Here is a 16,595-nt window from a genome sequence, read left to right on the forward strand (position 1 = left end):
TTTTTTCCACAGAGCCAGTTGGTAGGTTCTAATCACCAACCTTTCAGTTAACAACGAAGCTCTTAACCAGGACTCCTTCGCATCCTGTTAGCTGAGGATTAATGATAGTGTGCACATAGGCTGGCGCAAGGTGTATGTTCAATTCACAGCACTTGCAAGCCCTTGTTTGGTGGCAAAAAGGAAACGGAATTCATGCCAGCATGAGGGGCCATTTATTGTTCAGGGGCTGAGCCCCCACGTTTTGGGGGAGTTCCCCCACTACTTCCTCCCATCGTCCCCATGGACCCCTCAAGTGGCAGGTTGCTGAGTTGATCATGGATGGAGCACATCTTCAAGTGTAGATAATCCAGAGCGGCCACCTTCTCCCTTTAATGATAGGGAGTTGGAAGTTGGTGCTGGTGAGGCTCGGTGCTGGGGTTTTGGAGTGGAAGGAAGGAGTGACCCAGGCCCTTTCCCAAAGACCTCACCCTCCTCCCATGCCCTCAGCCTCCTTCCTCACTCCGGCTTCATCTTGTCCGTCAGCAGCAGGTTCTTGGCCCGTAGTGCTTCGTCTTGGGCCAGCCGAAGGGTGGAGCTCAGGGCCTCTGCCCTGACGTGTTTGGCCAAGGCCTGGCGCTCCAGCTCCTGGGGAGAGGAGTGTAGGCGCGGCTGGGCTTGCCGGACTGGGCTGGGGGTGGAGGGGGAGCTGGATCGCGGAGGGCAGGGGGCAGGGTCCCATGGGGCCTATGTTCCTCCCCCAAGTGTCTGTCCCATCATGCCTCAAGCCTGAGAATGATCCCAAGATCCCACAAGGCACTGGCTTTCTATGTGTCATCATGTCTGAAGCCTGGGACTGATCCCTGCATCCCACAATCCACTGACTTTCTTATGTCCTATCATGCACTAAATCTGTGTTTGCCATATTTTCCCCTAATGCACAATGTACCAGGGCCCATGAATCATCATGCATTTGGTATGTGTCTGTGCCCCACTATCCTATTGCATGATGACCTTCCATAATTTGCAGACTTTACATCTCCTTATGTATTAGACCAGCATTTCTGTCATACTAATAGTCTTTCATGCTCTGGTTCTGTGTGTCCCACAATGCACTGGGTTTCATGTCCTATCATGCAGTCATCCTACAGCTCTGCCACATAAAGTCCCATACTGGATCATTTGTGTATGTATCACCCACTACAACTTTTATTTCATCATACATTAGGCCAATATCCCACAATGCATTAGTCTTTACGTTCCACACTGCATAATGCCTCAAGACCCATCAGTAATTGGGTTTGAGTCTGTGGTGCAATGTCCCATGAAGGACTGGGGTTCCCCTTTCCATAGTGCATTAAGTTACTATGACCTATATTCACTGGGTCCCATGTCTGATCCCCAATATCTCATAATGTGTTGCCTCTCTTAAGTTCTACAGGGAACCAGGTCCATATTCCATGATGCTTTAAGCTACTGTCCATCTCCTGTGTCCCACAATGCACCATATTCAATTTTCCCATCATGCTTTGAACTTGAGTCCATCACCCAAAGTTCTATAATGATTGGCTTATGACTCACTAACTACCCAACTGCTTGTCCCCAGTGATTGCTGCCCGCAGTTCAGCCCTTCCCCTCTTGCCACCCACCAACAGTACCCTTGTGCCCTGGATTCCCCTTCCCCTCCTGCCCTGCAGAAATGCAAAATGGGACATAGTGGTCCACGGTCCCTGGTACCAGAATCTTCTTGTGTAGCCTCTGGCAACTGGGGCAGGCAGGAGCCAGGCCCCTCTGCTTCACCTCGTCGACTAATGGGGTCAGCGCTCGCTCCAGCAGCTGCTGTAGGGACTCTGTGGACAACTGCTGCCCCTGGCTGGGGAAGGCGTGATCACCAGATGAAAGAGGTCCAGAACCAATTCAGTTCCCATGATACCCCATACTTATGCACCCAGCCTCCCCCCATGCCTCATTTACACCATGTACTCCATATGCAGTCTTCCCACAATGTACCAGGGCCATCCCACAGCAGATCGGGTTCCTTTTGGGTCCCACCGTATGGGGAACTCCCACAGTGCCTTGGAGATCCCCATTCCCAAACAGTATCTGACAGCCCTTTGTTCCCACAGGCTATCAAAAACTCATATTTCCTAGTTAAACCTGATTCCAAGTTGTACTGGGAATTCCCTCCTTCCTGCAATGGACCAAGCATTCTAACCTTTGGCTCCCACAATAAACCGTAGTCTCACTTTCCTCACAATGCACTGAGAAACCCTGACTTCCACCATGTACCACACCCCAACCTTCCTACAATGCAATGGAAATACGTGATGCTCAAAATGCATTGAATCTCTCTAGAGTTCCACAAGACACTTTACCTTGTGGAGAGGGAGGAATGTGCTTCCATAATGCAGAAGAACTATGCATCAGGATTCCCTAAATCCCACAATGAACTCCCTCTCCATCCGTGACCCAGAATGCACCTGAAGCCAGGCCCAACCCCCTTACCTGGCACAGCGGGCACAGGAGCCTTGGGGGGACCGATCCAGGTTCATGGAGAGGTCAGACCCTCTTCGAGAGCTCTGAAGTTGCCGCCCCAACTCCTCCAGAATCGGTTTGACTGGGCCCAGCCCCTCCAGTTCGCTCCTCAGTGAAGCCACAGACACTGCTGACCGCTCCACCCTGAGGCGTGAGAGTAAAGGGTCCTACCAAGGCCCCATCCATTATTAGCCCAACACCTAAGTCTCCATCTGGTCTGCAGGGCTCCTCCCTGCAATGCTCTCTGATGGGCCCCTCCTCCTGTATTTTAAAGTCTAGAATGCCACTCCCTGTTCTCTAAGTGGACTTCTCTGTTCCCTGGTGGCGCCAGTGGTTATGCGTTTGGCTGGTAACCAAAAGGTGGCAGTTCGAATCCACTAGCCGCTCCTTGGAAACTCTATAGGGCAGTTCTACTTCGTGCTGTAGGATCGCTATGAGTTGGAATGGAGTAGATGGCAAAGAGCTTTTTTGTTTCTGCTTGGCTCCCCCCTTTATCCTTAAAAGGTATTAAACACACCCATTCCCTAATTTGCCCCGCCCCTCTAGCCTTATAATGTATGGAAGCCCCCTTCCTGCCCTCTCATTGGCCCTTTTTTCTGTCAGTACTGTTTGGCCCCAGATGATTGGCTCTCCCTTTCGCCTCCAGGCCCCAGCCCTCGGGTTGGGTTGGGTCCGCCTTGCCCCTTCCCGGTTCTCCCACATCCGCACTCTCGCCCTCTTCCTTACAAGTTGCACAGCTCGTCTGCCCTGCCCCGCAGCTCCTGCAGACCCCGCGCTGTCTGCGCCTGCTCACGCTGCGCCCGCTCCCACTGGCCCAAGAAGCCGTCCAGCCTCCCACCCAGGCCGCCAAGCAGTCGCAGGGCCTCCTGCACGGCCCCCTCCTCCTGATGCCACCGGGCGGTCAGCGAGGACACATCCCTCCTGGATGGCGAGAGAGAGGGAACGGGTCAAGGTTAGGTTTGGACACGCTCCCACCGGCCCCACCCCGCTTAGACCACGTCCATGGTTCCGGACCCACCTAGTCCCAATTCTCTAGTCCCATCCAAAAAAACCAAACCCAGTGTCGTCGAGTAGATTCCGACTCATAGCGACCCTATACGACAGAGTAGAACTGCCCCATAGAGTTTCCAAGGAGCGCCTGGCGGATTTGAACTGCCGACCCTTTGGTTAGCAGCCATAGCACTTAACCACTACACCACCAGAGTTTCCTCTAGTCCCATAAAAATACATTTCGTAAAATCGGGCAAAGTCCTCCAGAACCCGGCCTCTGTTCCCTTATCAGCTAACCTGATCTTTCCCTTGTTCCTCCCCAAGCCACATCCCAGCTCCTCCAGGTACCATCTCCCCAAGGTAGCGCTCACCCCAACCCGGTCTCACTCAACTCATCAGGATTCTGCCCTCTCCCAAGCCCCGCCCACCTCACTTTCACCGGGCCCTGGTGCGCAATGGTTAGGAACTCGGCTGCTAACCAAAAGGTTGGCAGTTCTTATCCACCAGCCGCTTCTTGGAAACCCTACGGGACAGTTCTACTCTGTCCTATAGGGTCCCTATGAGTCAGAATCGACTCGACGGCAACTGGTTTGGTTTTTTTTGGTTTTACACTCAAACGTCAGTTTTTCGAAGTCCGGCCCTTCCAGAACACTCCCTCCAAGGTACTTCGGGGAGGCTTCACCGTCTGGGTACGACCCCACTAAGCCCCTCAAGGCTCCACCCTCTGGGCGCCTACGGGCTCCAGCGAATCCCGCCCAGTTGTTTCCCTGCCTCCTCAGTTCATTGAGGCTCCACCCCTGGGACCCTCCCCTCGCCTTTTATAGACTCCGTCCCTAGGTCCCACCCCCTCAACCCCTTGCCCCCCGACCTCCTCGAGGCTCCACCCCCTAGGTCCCTCCCCCTCAACGCCTTGAAGCGCCACGCCTAGGTTCCGCCCCCTCAGCTCTTCGAAGCTCCACCCTTGACTCCTGCCTACTCTGCTCCATTCCTTGGTCCCGCCCACTAGGCTCCACCCCCTGGTTCCTGTGGCTGCCCCTCGTCTTCTATAGGCTACATCCCTTCGGCCCCACCCACCTCAGCTCCTCGAGGCTCCACCCCTGAGTTCGCCCATTCAGGCGCACAGAAGCTAGCGGCTCCACCCCTCCAGCCTCTGCCCCTCAGTTCCTAGACATTCTGCTTCCTGGGCCCCGCCCACCTCAATTCCTCTAGGCCCGCGGAGACTCTCTGCAACTCTTGTTCGCTTGCGAGGGGGCTCTCCCCTGCCCTGGGCCCCATCCCCCAGCCACCGGGGGCCATGCTACGGGGCCGCGGAGGTTCGTTGGGACTTCCTGGCGGGCCCGAGCACCCCTGGGACGCGGCGGCGGGGCCCAGGCCGTGCCGGGAGAGGCCAGCCTCCAGCTTCTGCTCCAACTCCTGCAGCTCGGCCTCCTGCCTCCGCGGTGTTTCATCCTGCAGTTGCTGCTGAAGATACCGCAGCTTTTCCTGGGCGGTGAGAGACGGCGAAATCATGGGGTCCAGCCACCTGCCTCCTGCAACCACCTCCACCCCCAAATCTGTCCAATGAATCCCCAAGATTAGAAAGTAAATGGGTTTTGGACAGGATGTTGGGAAGTCCCCCTTAAAGTATAAATGGACTTCTTGTTGTCCTTAGGAAGGGGACGTCCCGTTTGAAGTCTAGCTGGAGTCCAACTGACTTTAAACCTAGAACGCCTACCTCCTTGTCTCCATCCACCCCTCCATGCCAACTCCAAGGTGACAAGTTCTAGTCCCTCCTGCTTAGGAAGAATAATTGAGGCTGTCGTCGGACAATGAGTGGACACATGGGCAGGCCATTTGAAATCCAACTCCACCCCCTCTCTCTGGAACCTGAATAAAAGGGTTCCCCACCTGTGTGTTTGTTGGTGGGCTTAAGTTACACTTGAAGACTAACTTGAATCCATAATGGATTCTAAACATGACTGTAAACATGTAGGAGTGGTGTGGTGGTGGTGGTGGCAGGGTGGGTAGCCCCACCTGAAGTCTACCTCAAGCCTCTGATGTCTCCAACCCACTCCCCCAAATCCTGGAACCCCCTTACCTCCAGCAGGGCAGAGTTCTGCTTCAGGACATTGGTTTTGATTTCAGCATCTTCCACCGACCGGGTCACCTTCCGACAGTTCTCCTGAGTCAGAACACCAGGGCAGGGGCCCTGCCTTCCCATTCCAGTTCCGCCTCCCTTCCCCTAGTTTGTCTATTTCCATACAGGCTCTACCCCCCAAACACAAGACACACCCACTTCTTCCCCAAATTCTGCCTTCACCTTCCTGGTCTGGTTCTCTTGGCTAAAGGGATGGCATTCTTCTTAGACACCACTGTCCACTGCTAGCCTTCCACTTGTTCCCACTTCTCTCAGGTCCACACAATCTCTTCTTCCCTACTCCCCACCCCCATGCTCTTACTACTACCGCTCTGTTCCCCCACCCCACTCCTGCCCCTCAGTGGCCCACCTTGAGTTGGCTACAGTAGCCCTCCAGTTCTTCCGCCTCTTGCCGCCTTCTCTCTAGATTCTCACTCAGCACCGAACACTCGCTCTGGGGCGTGGAGGGGAAGAGGAGTTAGCCAGGGCCACAACGGGGCACTCCACGGGGAGGAGGAGCTGGGGCTGGGAAGGTCTCATTCCCTTCTGAGCCTCAATCTCCGCAACTAGGGTATGGGTGCATTGGCTTGGAGGTGGGTTCTCAGAGAAAGAAGAGGTGTTGGGGTGGGGAGAAGGTCCTCACACCTGCAACGATTGCACATGCTGGTTAACCCGGGTGGTCTTTTCCTTCAAGCTGGTGATAGAGTCTTTGGCGCGGACCAATCCATTGTTGACCCCGCTCTAGGGAACAGTGGGAGAGGGGTGGGTCAGTAGGTGTGAGGGGGCAAGCCCCAACCCTGAGGAAATTCCAGAACTGGGAGGCGGGGTTTACACCTTGATCTTGCCCTGGAATGGCTGTGTGACTTTTGGTAAGGGTTGTGCCTCTTTGGTTCTTGGTGTTCCTGCTTGGTAAAACCAGGGAGTGGACTCAATTTTTGCTTGGTGGACACTGAGATAAATGAAGATCTAGGAGGGAGGAAAGGAGCCCTGGTGGCACAATGGTTAAGCACTCACCTGCTAACTGCAATGTCAGTGGTTCGAGCTTACCCAGCTACTCTGCAGAAGAAAGGCCTGGCAAGCTGCTTCCATAAAGATTACAGCCTAGAAAACTCTATGGGGCAGTTACACTCTGTAACACATGGGGTCAGTATGAGTTGAAATCCACTGATGGCATCTAACAACAAGAGGAGGAGGAGCACTCAGACAATTAAGGAATGAAGGATGGTCTCAACCAAAAACTGAGATGAATACCCTTGGGGTCTACAGACATACATAATGTCAACTCTTAAAACACATGCTCTTTCTCTCCAGACACTGGAGATTATAAAGAGAACCCACCTTCCAGATATGAGCACTCACTATGGTCCAGGCCATCTGTTTACACACGACTTCTCTTTTATTCTTTAAAACCACACTACTTGAGGTCAGAACTGTTATTTGCCCATTTTGCAGGTGAGGTAAATGAGGCTCAGAAAGGGGAAGACCCTTGTACTCCAGATATGCAACACATTAGGTAGCCTTGCCAGAAATTTTTTTTTTTTTTTTTTTTTTTGTGGTAGGAGATAGAATGCCATTTTTTAAAAACACAGGACAGGATATTTCTTTCTGATAACTAATTACAGTATCTTATCAATTCACCCAAACATCCCTTTCTTAGTACTTGTAGATCTTGGACCCCAAATTAAAGATACTGAATATTGGTAAACACATGTTCTGAAAAACAGGAACAGGTATGAATTGTGGAAATCCTGATGAGCCATTCCAGCCTTGCCAGAATTTAAACCCAGTCTTTTTTCTAAACCATGATGCCATCCAACCTCTGATCATCACTACCTTATATCACTATGAAATCCATTGTGTCTCCTACCAACCTGGGCTCAGGAGGGATGCATGTGACAGAGATGGCAACTTGTCTCCCAGGATCCATTCTCCCCTCTTCCACAGTTATAGGATGCACATGACTGCTCAACCAAAGGCTACATTTCTTAGGCTCCCTTGCAGCTAGGTATAGCCATGTGACTAAGTTCTGGCCAATGCAACGTGAGTGGAGATGATGTAGGCAATTTCTGAGTTATGCATTTCAAAGAAAGGAGATGGAACTTCCCCCTTTCTCCTTCCCCAATGGCTGAAACTAGGAGTTGATGGCTAAAGCCGGAATAGCCATCTTGGGCCATGAGATGGAGAATGCAACACCATGGAGTGATCATATTCGATTTCAACCACCTATGAAGGAACCCTTTTATGAAAGAGAAATAATATTTTCTACATTATTTAAGCCATGTTATTTTGTGTCAGCAGCTAAATTTGTAATTTAATATAATTTACATTCCCATTTAACAGCTGAAGAAAAGGAGGTCCAAAGAGCCCCCTTGGATTGCCTATGGCCACGTGATTCAATTCCAGTCAATGCAGTGCTAGTGGGCGAGATGTAGGCATTGGGTTATATGCTAAAGGGAGAGGCCTGATCCCTTACCTTTCCCCCTTCCTGATGACTGAAAGTCAATGCTGATAGCAACAGCCTAGAAATAGGTGAACAACCAGAACAAAAGGACCAGTACTTTGTTGCACTGGAAAACAGAGCTGCTATATTAGTTGAGACTTTTATGCAAAAAGGAAACTATCCTGTTTAAACCACTTTATTTTGTGCTCCTTTCACATTGCTGAGCTAATATGCAAAGAAAAAAAAGAATATGTTTCCGCCCGTTGTAAGACAAGGACAATAACACATTTCTTGCATGATTGCTTTGAAGGACAAGTATGATAAGAAATATTCTATTAGGATGATGTCAGAGAAAATGAAGGAGTAAAGACCTTTGAAATTTCTCCCTTCCATAAAAGCAATGAAAAGTGGGCAAAAAATGGTCAGAATCAATTTTTTCACAACTCTGGAAATTAACAAAAGGCTTGCAGCAACCCAGGGAGTATTTATTCCAGAAAAAAAAACAACTGAATCTCAGTAAAAACAGTGAGATTTGTAGCATTCTAACTTACTGTATGTAGTACCATTTCTTGCTCCCCAGCTCAGCAGTAGCCTTTGAATATAATAGCCTGCAATCATGGTACTTATAGGAAGCAGAATGAAGTTGGAGCTCTTTCAAAGGCTTATTCCCAAGAAGAGTTATTCTTTGACCTGCCTAGTGATTCCCTGGAAGACCCCACTCAAAAGGCTTAACTTTTTTTCATCTGACTCAGAACTCACGTAGGGCTAAAAGACTTCTGGTGATGAGAGGGAATTGTCAAAAACATTTACAGTCATATGTTTTAACATTGCTGCTGCCTGAGGTGATGGATTACAGTTGGGGCAAACAAACACCAAAAAGCTTAAATAGAAAAGCAAATGAGATGTTCTTTGGGGCTTTGAAAAGTTCCAACATGTTCATGGGAATCTAGAAGGTTACATGCATGCATAACACTGAGTGTTGCACAAGAAAGACCTGGGACAGCCCTAAGCTCTGAACTCTGGCTGACACTGAGATTCTAGACAAGCAGGAAGTAAAGGCTAAGGCAGAGTTGTAAGTTGCCTGGCTGAGTGTTGAAGGTGTGCCCCAACACACACACAAAACCCCTCCACAAAAGCTGGGATTTTTTGGCTCCAGAAATTTAAGGAAATATCTGTGCAATCATTAGCTGACCACTAAGCTAATAGAACAGAGATTTCAGTGACAACACATGACAAAGAATACAGATTTTTACAAAGTTAGCTCAGAAAAGTCACTAAACTACTAAAACAAACAACAATAATGACAAACCCTGAGAGGGAAAGAGTGAATCTGATTTCCAGAGTTGCCACAGTATAATATTTAAAATGTCCTTTTTTCAACAAAAAATTGAGGTATGCAAAGAAAAAGAAAGTATAGCCTAAAACACTGTGAAAAAGGCATCAATAGAAACTTCCCCTGAGCAAAACCAGACTTGGACTTACTAGACAAATACTTTAAATCGTCTGTTTTAAATATATTCAAAGAGCTAAAGGAAACCAAGCCAAAGAACTAAAGAAAAGTATGAGATTAGTCTCACCAAATAGAGAATATCAATAAAGAGAAATTATGAAAAGGAATCAAATAGAACTTCTGGATTTGAAAAGTACACTAAATGAAATGATAAATTCACTAGAGCGGCTCAATAGATCTGAACAGGCTGGAGAACAGTGAACTTGAAGATAGGTAAGTTGAGATTAGCCAGTCTGAGAAACAAAAAGGAAAAAATGAACAGCACCTGACAGGCCTGTGGGACACCATCAAGCGTACCAACATACACATAATGGAAGTCCCAGAGAAGGGAGAAAGAAAGCAGAAAGAATACTTGAAGGAATAGTGGTAGAAAACATCCCAAATTTGATGAAAAACAATGCATCCAAGAAGTATAATGAACTCCAAGTAGGATAAACCCAAAGAGATCCACAGCTAGATGCATTTTAAGCAAACCGCTGAAAGATAAAGCGGAATCACGAAAGCAGCAAGAGAGAAGTGACGTCTCATACAAGGGATCCTTGATAAGATTAATTGTAACCATTAAGAAAATAACTCAAATATAGTGAAAGAAATGACAAGTGAATTAAATTGGTAGACTAGAAAATATTTAACACAAAAGCCAGTAATGGAGAAATTGAACAACAACAAAAATACATATATAAAACAAACAGCAAAAAGGTAGAAGTCAGTCCTACCTTATCGGTAATTATATTACATTTAAGTGGATTAAACTCCCCAGTTAATAAGCAGAGGTTGACAGAATGAATTTTGAAAACATGATCCAAATATATCTGCCTACAAGAGACTCACTTTCGGGTGTTGTTGGCAATGGGTTTTTAGATATGAACCAAAAGCGTATGCATCCAAATAAACAAATTGGACTTCGACAAAATTTAAAAACTTTTTTGCACAAAGGCCACTATCAAGAATGAAAATACACTAAAGACTGGGAGAAAATATTTCCAAATCATAAATGTGATAAGAATCTAGTATCCAAAAGATATAAAGAACCCCTACAACTCAACACTAAAAAAAACAACCCAAAAGGCAATGGAGTTCTCTTGGCCTTAGAAATCTTAGAACCATGAGAATCAAATAGAAGAACCAAATACGCAGGTGGAAGCACAAAAAAAGAAAGATGAGGCAGAGATCCAAGTAAGCCCCCAGCGTGTGCACCCATGGAGTCCACAGCAGCAGGAATATGGCCTGCTGGAGGCTGGGGCTCTGGTACAGTTGTTGACTGTATACTACTGTCTAGAACTTCTCTCTCAATGGATCTAGAACTTCCATCACCATCCTTCCTCTGGGTCTCTGTCCTCTCCTCTTTCTGAGTCTCTGTCTTTCCCCCTCTCTCTGGATCTCTGTCCCCATCTCTCTGGGTTTCTGCCCTCTCTCTGCTTAACTCCAGGTCTCCCTCGATGTAGTGTTGGTGCTGAACCTGGCGGCTGCCCCCGGTGTCCACTTCCTCCTTACTCCCGCCCATGCCTCCAGGGCTTGGCTAGCAATACTTTTTCCATCTCACAGAGAAAGAACCTGAAGCCGCTTGGTGGCTGCTCCTCCCCCGCAGCCGCCGAAGTAAGCTCAAAGCTGAATCAGGCCTTGCTCCCGGCTGCCGAGGGCTTTTTCTCGGCATCACTATCGGCTGGGGACATGATCAGAAAAAGCTTTGGCTTGAGCCTGATTCCTGCACTTGGGGTCAGATTGACACGAGGGAGGTAGCAGGGGTGAGGCTTGTTCTGGAGAGGGAAGGGCTTGCTCTGGGGAGAAGGAGATACCCCAGGCCGTCCCCCACCTCCCACGGCCTCTCTCGCCCTGGTCTTTTCTCTTCACCGGGTTCATAACCTGTCCTCAGACCCTGGGGCCCCTCCCAGCCTCCTCCCTGGCCTCCCACCTCCAGCCTCTCCCATCCAGATGTCCCCACAAGGCCCTAGCCTTTTTAAGAGAAAGAAAAAACTTTTGCTTTAGCATCAAACCCCCTTAACCTTGTTGTCCTGGCCCTTCACCTCTCTGTACCTCTGTTGTTTTTGTTTTTCAGCTTTACAAAAAAAAACCCTATTGCCATCAAGTTGATTCCGAGTCATAGCAACTCTATAGGTCAGAGTAGGACTGCCCATAGGGTTTCCAAGAAGCGGCTGGTGGACCATCTTTAAGCTGGGTAGTTATGCCACTTCCCTCACAGAAACTCTAAGAAAATGAGATCCTCACCCTGAGGGACTTAGCACTCTGCCCAGCACATGGTAGGTGCACAGTAAATGGGAAAGGAGACGTTAGGGGTTGAATTGTGTCCCCCCCAAAAAATATATTGAAGTCCTAACCCCTGGTACCTGTGAATGTGACCTCGTTTGGAAATAAACCCGTTGCTGTTGAGTTGATTCTGACTCATAGTGACCCTATAGGACAGAGTAGAACTGCCCCCATAGGGTTTTCCAAAGCTGTGATCTTTACGGGTTTGGTTTCCTTTGAATTTTCACAGTAGACTTCCACATCTTTCTCCAGCGGAGTGGCTAGTGGCTTCGAACCGCTGACCTTTTGGGTAGCAGCCGATTGCTTAGTCACTGTGCCAGCACTCTGAATTTTTAATCCAGGGATTCCAGTTCATGTCTCAGTGGCACCTGCTTACCTTTAATGAGCCCTGGTGGTGAAGTAGTTAAGTGCTTGGCGGCTAACTGAAAGGTAGGTGGTTTGAACCTACCAGCTGCTCCATGGGAGAAAGATGTGGCAGTCTGCTTCCGTAAAGATTTACAGCCCTGGAAACCCTATGAAGGAGTTCCGTCCTATAGGGTCACTATGAGTTGGAATCTTCTTCTCCAGCTGCGATTGTTTGTTTGTTTGTTTGGTTTGGTTTTTGGAACTAGGGTCTTTGCAGGTGTAATCAGTAAACATCATACTGGAGTAAAGGGGCCCATAATCCAATCTGAGTGGTGCCCTTATAAATGAGAAAATATATAGAGAGACAGAGGGAAGACAACCATGTGAAGATGCATCCATAAAGCCAAGGAACACCTGGGACTGCCAGAAGCTGAAAGAGCTAAGAAAGGATCTTCCTCTAGAGGCTTCAGAGAGAGTACCGATGCCCTAATTTGGGCCTCCAGCCTCCAGAACTGTGACATACTAAATTTCTGTTTTTATAAGCCACCCACTTGTAGTATTTTGTTAAGGTGGTCCTAGAAAACTAGTACAGGAGCCAAAATCCTAAGTTACTGTTCTCTTTCTCCTGCTCATGGACCCACACTGGCTCCCCAACGCCCTCGGGAGAAACGCCCATGTTTTCAGCCTGTGACGTGATGTCCCCTTCAACCTCATCTCCCTCCTTTCATTTCAGCCCCTGTCCATTTGCACATGCTGTTCCAGATAGCTGGAACACCCTCCTCTGTATTCTGCCTGGAGAATATCTTATCTTCAAAATCTAGCTTGTGTTTTGCCTTTTCAGGAAAGTTCTCCTTGACCATAGCCAGCTGGGCCAAGGCCTCCCTCCTCAAAGCTCCCACAGGGACCTCTGCTGCCCCCATTAGTTCAGGATGTCTCTCACCCCCTGCCTGGCTCCTAAGCCTGGCTCCCTCATGTACAAGCTATGTGGCCTTAGGTACAGTATTTAAACTTCTGTGCTCTCACTGTCTCCATCTGTAAAATGGGGATCAATAACAGCAGCAACGGTGATAGCCAGCACTTAGTCAGTGTTTCCCAGAGGCTGGCCGCTGTGCTACACGTTCAACATGGCTTATCCACAATTCGTCTTCATGGTACCCTCACTCATGAGGTGGGTATTGCTATCTCCAGAATTCTCATTTGTTCACTGCTCTATTTTCTGCTCCTAGGCCAGTGCCTGGTATCTCGTAGGGGTTTAGGAAATATTTGTGGGAAGAACAAAAGTATGAATCTCCATTTTACAGATGAGGAAACTGAGGCTCCTGGAAACTTAGAAAGTGCTCAGTAAATGCTAGTGAACCTTGTTATCCTCATGGTGATCGTGGTTATTGTTAGTGATTCTCAGGGTCCATGTCTGACTCTGTTCAGGGTCTGGCCCAGAGGACGCCTTGGTGGTGGGGAAGGAGAGAAAAGACAAGCTCAGGGACCAAGCTGAAGAGCTCCATGCTCCACTCAGGAATTCCCTAGGTCTTGCTGACCTCCCAGTTTTACCCAGAGAACTCCTACTCATCCTTCAAGGCCCAATTTTAGCACTGCCTCCTCCAGGAAGCTTTCCCTGATACCCCCAGCCTGGATGGAGGGCCCCTTCCATGGGATTCCCAGTGTCACCTTCATTATAGCATATATCATGTCTGCTGCCCCCCACCAGACTGGGAGCTCCCTGAGGGGTCCTGCCTGTGACCTCAGCCTTGCCTGGAACATGTGGAAATAACTGAATGAACTAAAAACAAAACTCCCAGGGCAGGCATGATTCGCCCAGGATGTCTGGTTGTCAGTGGAGGGAGGAGAAGGCCATTCCTTTGGGCCTTGAAGGGTGACAAGAACCTTCTCATTTCAAATCAAGAAGACCCTCCCCATCCTCAATGTTTGCCTACCACCAGTGTGAGGACCCTTGTCTTCCCCAGCCGGGGGACCCTCACCAGTATTTCCGTAATGTCTGGGTCATCTGGAGCCCAGGGTGGGGCAGGGGAGGCGGGGGGCCCGAGTAGTGCAGGAGGGCCACTGCTGTCTTCCGTGGTGGAATCTGTGCCTGATGAGTCGGTGGTCTCCATGGCAGCCAGGTTGAGCAGTGACACATTGGTGCAGGCCGAGGACCGTTTGAGGTTCAGACACCAGTGCATGGGCTCATGGGACATCCGGGGTTCCACCCTGGGGAGGAGAAACACGCACAAGGTCGGGATTTAGCCCCCAGGGCATGGCCCCTCCTGTCTCCCTGTCTCCACATTGTCTGCTTCCTCTGCCTCCAGCCTCCACTTACTTTCATTTTCTTCCCCACCACCTACTCCTTCTCCATCCCTGCAGCCTACTTTTTTTTTCTGCCTACTTTCTTCTTCTTTCTCTATCCTTGCTATCTACTTTCTTCTTCCTTCTCCATCCCCACTGGCTACTTTCTTCTTCCTTCTCCTTTACCCCTACCTACTTACTTTTTTCTTCATCCCCACTGCCTAATTTCTTCTCCTTTGCCCTTCCTCGCTGCCTATTTTCTTCTCCGTTCTCCAGTCCCCCCGGCCTTCTCCTGACTTTTCCCTCCCTCCCTCCATCCCCACTCCCTTCTTCCTCTCTACCTTCCATGCTCCTCATCCCTTCCTCCTTCCCCCTTTGCTCCACCACTGCCCTCTTGCCTGCCACTCCTCTGCCCGCTTCCCTTCCTCCAGGACCCACAGTGGGACTCCTGCTCTGTTGGAGACAACGCTGGGTGCTAGGACCGTCCCTGATAGCGTGCGACAAACCCACCCATGGAACGACACGGCCTTCTTTTTCTTTGTGATCCCCTTGGCTGGGCTGATCACCCCCCCAGGGGCCTCTGGGATCAGCTGAGAGCGACTTTCGACCCCCGCTGGGGGGTCCCCGGCTTCGTGGATCTCTTTGGACTGCCAGATTGTCTTCACCACCACGCTGGCCATGGTGTGTGGGGAGGCCCTGCTCCTGGGGGCTCCTTCCTCTGAGACTAACCACCTACTCTGACCACAGACCCACAGAATCCCCTGTCCCCCTTCAGCCTGCCTCACAAAGGATCCAACCACTGGGCCCCACAAAGGGGGGGACAGGGATAGGGAGTGACCCTGGCTCCTCAGATTCCCCCAGGGAACCTCAGTGAACTCTCCTGGGTCAAGAACTTCAGTTCTACTGGGAATGTGTCCCTCCCCTTCAGAAGTGTGATGTATTTACTCATTTTATCCCAGAATTTAGAATGGGTTGGTCCACTGGTTGAAGGAGTCCAGCTACCTTCTTCCTGAAAATAACCGTGGGGTCACTCAGTCCCCCTGTTATGGATTGAATTGTGTCCCCCAAAAATATGTGCTGTAAATCCTACTATGCCAGTGGTTATAATCCCATTTGGGAATGGATTTTCTTTGTTATGTTAGTGAGACAGTGTTAGAGTGTGCCTTGAGTCAATCTCTTCAATAAAAGGAGCAGTTAAGCAAGGAAAAAAGAAACACAGCTGGGGAAGACAGATGCCCTGCCACGTGAAGATCACCAAGAAGCCAAAGAACGCCAGGCTTACAGACACTGAAAAGAGACAAAGACTTTTCCCCGGAGCCGAGAGAGAAAGAATGCCTTCCCCTAGAGCTAGTGCCATGAATTCAGATTTCTAGCCTCCTAAACTGTGAGAAAATAAATTTGTTTGTTAAAGCCACCCACTTGTGGTATTTCTGCTATAGCAGCACTAGATAACTAGGACACCCCCACACTCATACTTGATTCTTCAGTAACATTTTCCTTCTTCATCCCCGCTGCCTACTTTCTTCTTCTTTCTCCATCCCCATTGCCTACTGTTTTCTGTGAATTTGGCACTTTCCTGGGAGCTGGGAGAAGGTGGTGAATGAGTAACGAGTCCCAGTCTCTGCCCTAGAAGATTCTATGAGAGTGTGTGGTGGTGATGAGAGGGGCAGGGTGGGAACAGAAAAATAAGTGAATGAGAAAATACCAGACATTGATAAAAAACGAAACAAACTCCATTGCTGTTGAGTCAGTTTCAACTCAGGGCAATCTCCTATGTTACAGAGTAGAACTGTACTCCATGGGGTTTTCTTGGCTGTAATCTTCAGGGAAGCAGATTGCCAGGCCTTTCTTCTGCAGTTCCACTGAGTGGCTTCGAACCGTCAACCTTTAGCTTAGCAGTTGTGACCCCCCAAAATATGTATCAACTTGGTTAGGCCATGATTCCCAGTATTATGTGATTGTGCACCATTTTGTCATTTGAGGAGATTTTCCTATGTGTTGTAAACCCCATCGCTATGATGTTAATAAAATGGATTAGTGGAAGTTATATTGATGGAACCTATATGATTAGATAGTGGCTCAAGCCAATCTCTTTTGAGATATAAGAGAGAGAAGTGAGCAGAGAGACATGGGAACTT

General features: G+C 49.1%; 1 protein-coding gene and 1 long non-coding RNA gene across 5 annotated transcripts in view; one reads left to right on the forward strand and one right to left on the reverse strand.

Annotated features, from left to right (window-relative positions):
• Positions 1-204: 204 nt before the first annotated feature.
• The window catches only part of TSKS (testis specific serine kinase substrate), a 28,726-nt gene continuing 12,335 nt past the window's right edge, over positions 205-16,595 (reverse strand). Inside the window, exons 1-11 of one of the 4 annotated variants that reach the window (XM_049901296.1) lie at positions 14,968-15,183; positions 14,154-14,382; positions 6,263-6,358; positions 5,988-6,071; positions 5,579-5,662; positions 4,697-4,983; positions 3,238-3,432; positions 2,482-2,655; positions 1,714-1,849; positions 500-624; positions 205-366 (exon numbers count right to left, since the gene is read on the reverse strand). In XM_049901296.1, coding sequence (XP_049757253.1) covers positions 213-366; positions 500-624; positions 1,714-1,849; positions 2,482-2,655; positions 3,238-3,432; positions 4,697-4,983; positions 5,579-5,662; positions 5,988-6,071; positions 6,263-6,358; positions 14,154-14,382; positions 14,968-15,137 — 1,734 coding nt within the window. In that variant the 5' untranslated portion in view covers positions 15,138-15,183 and the 3' untranslated portion in view covers positions 205-212. Of the gene's footprint in view, positions 367-467; positions 668-1,713; positions 1,850-2,481; positions 2,656-3,237; positions 3,433-4,696; positions 4,984-5,578; positions 5,663-5,987; positions 6,072-6,262; positions 6,359-14,153; positions 14,383-14,967; positions 15,184-16,595 lie in introns of those variants that run through there. The other 3 variants (XM_049901293.1, XM_049901294.1, XM_049901295.1) reach the window with 3 other exon arrangements.
• LOC126085691 (uncharacterized) lies at positions 4,901-5,389 on the forward strand. The gene is made up of 2 exons (XR_007519320.1): positions 4,901-4,990; positions 5,153-5,389. It is a non-coding gene; the product is annotated as an uncharacterized LOC126085691 (long non-coding RNA).

This window comes from Elephas maximus, chromosome 11 (assembly GCF_024166365.1).
Source record: "Elephas maximus indicus isolate mEleMax1 chromosome 11, mEleMax1 primary haplotype, whole genome shotgun sequence".
Classification (NCBI taxonomy): Eukaryota; Metazoa; Chordata; class Mammalia; order Proboscidea; family Elephantidae; genus Elephas; species Elephas maximus.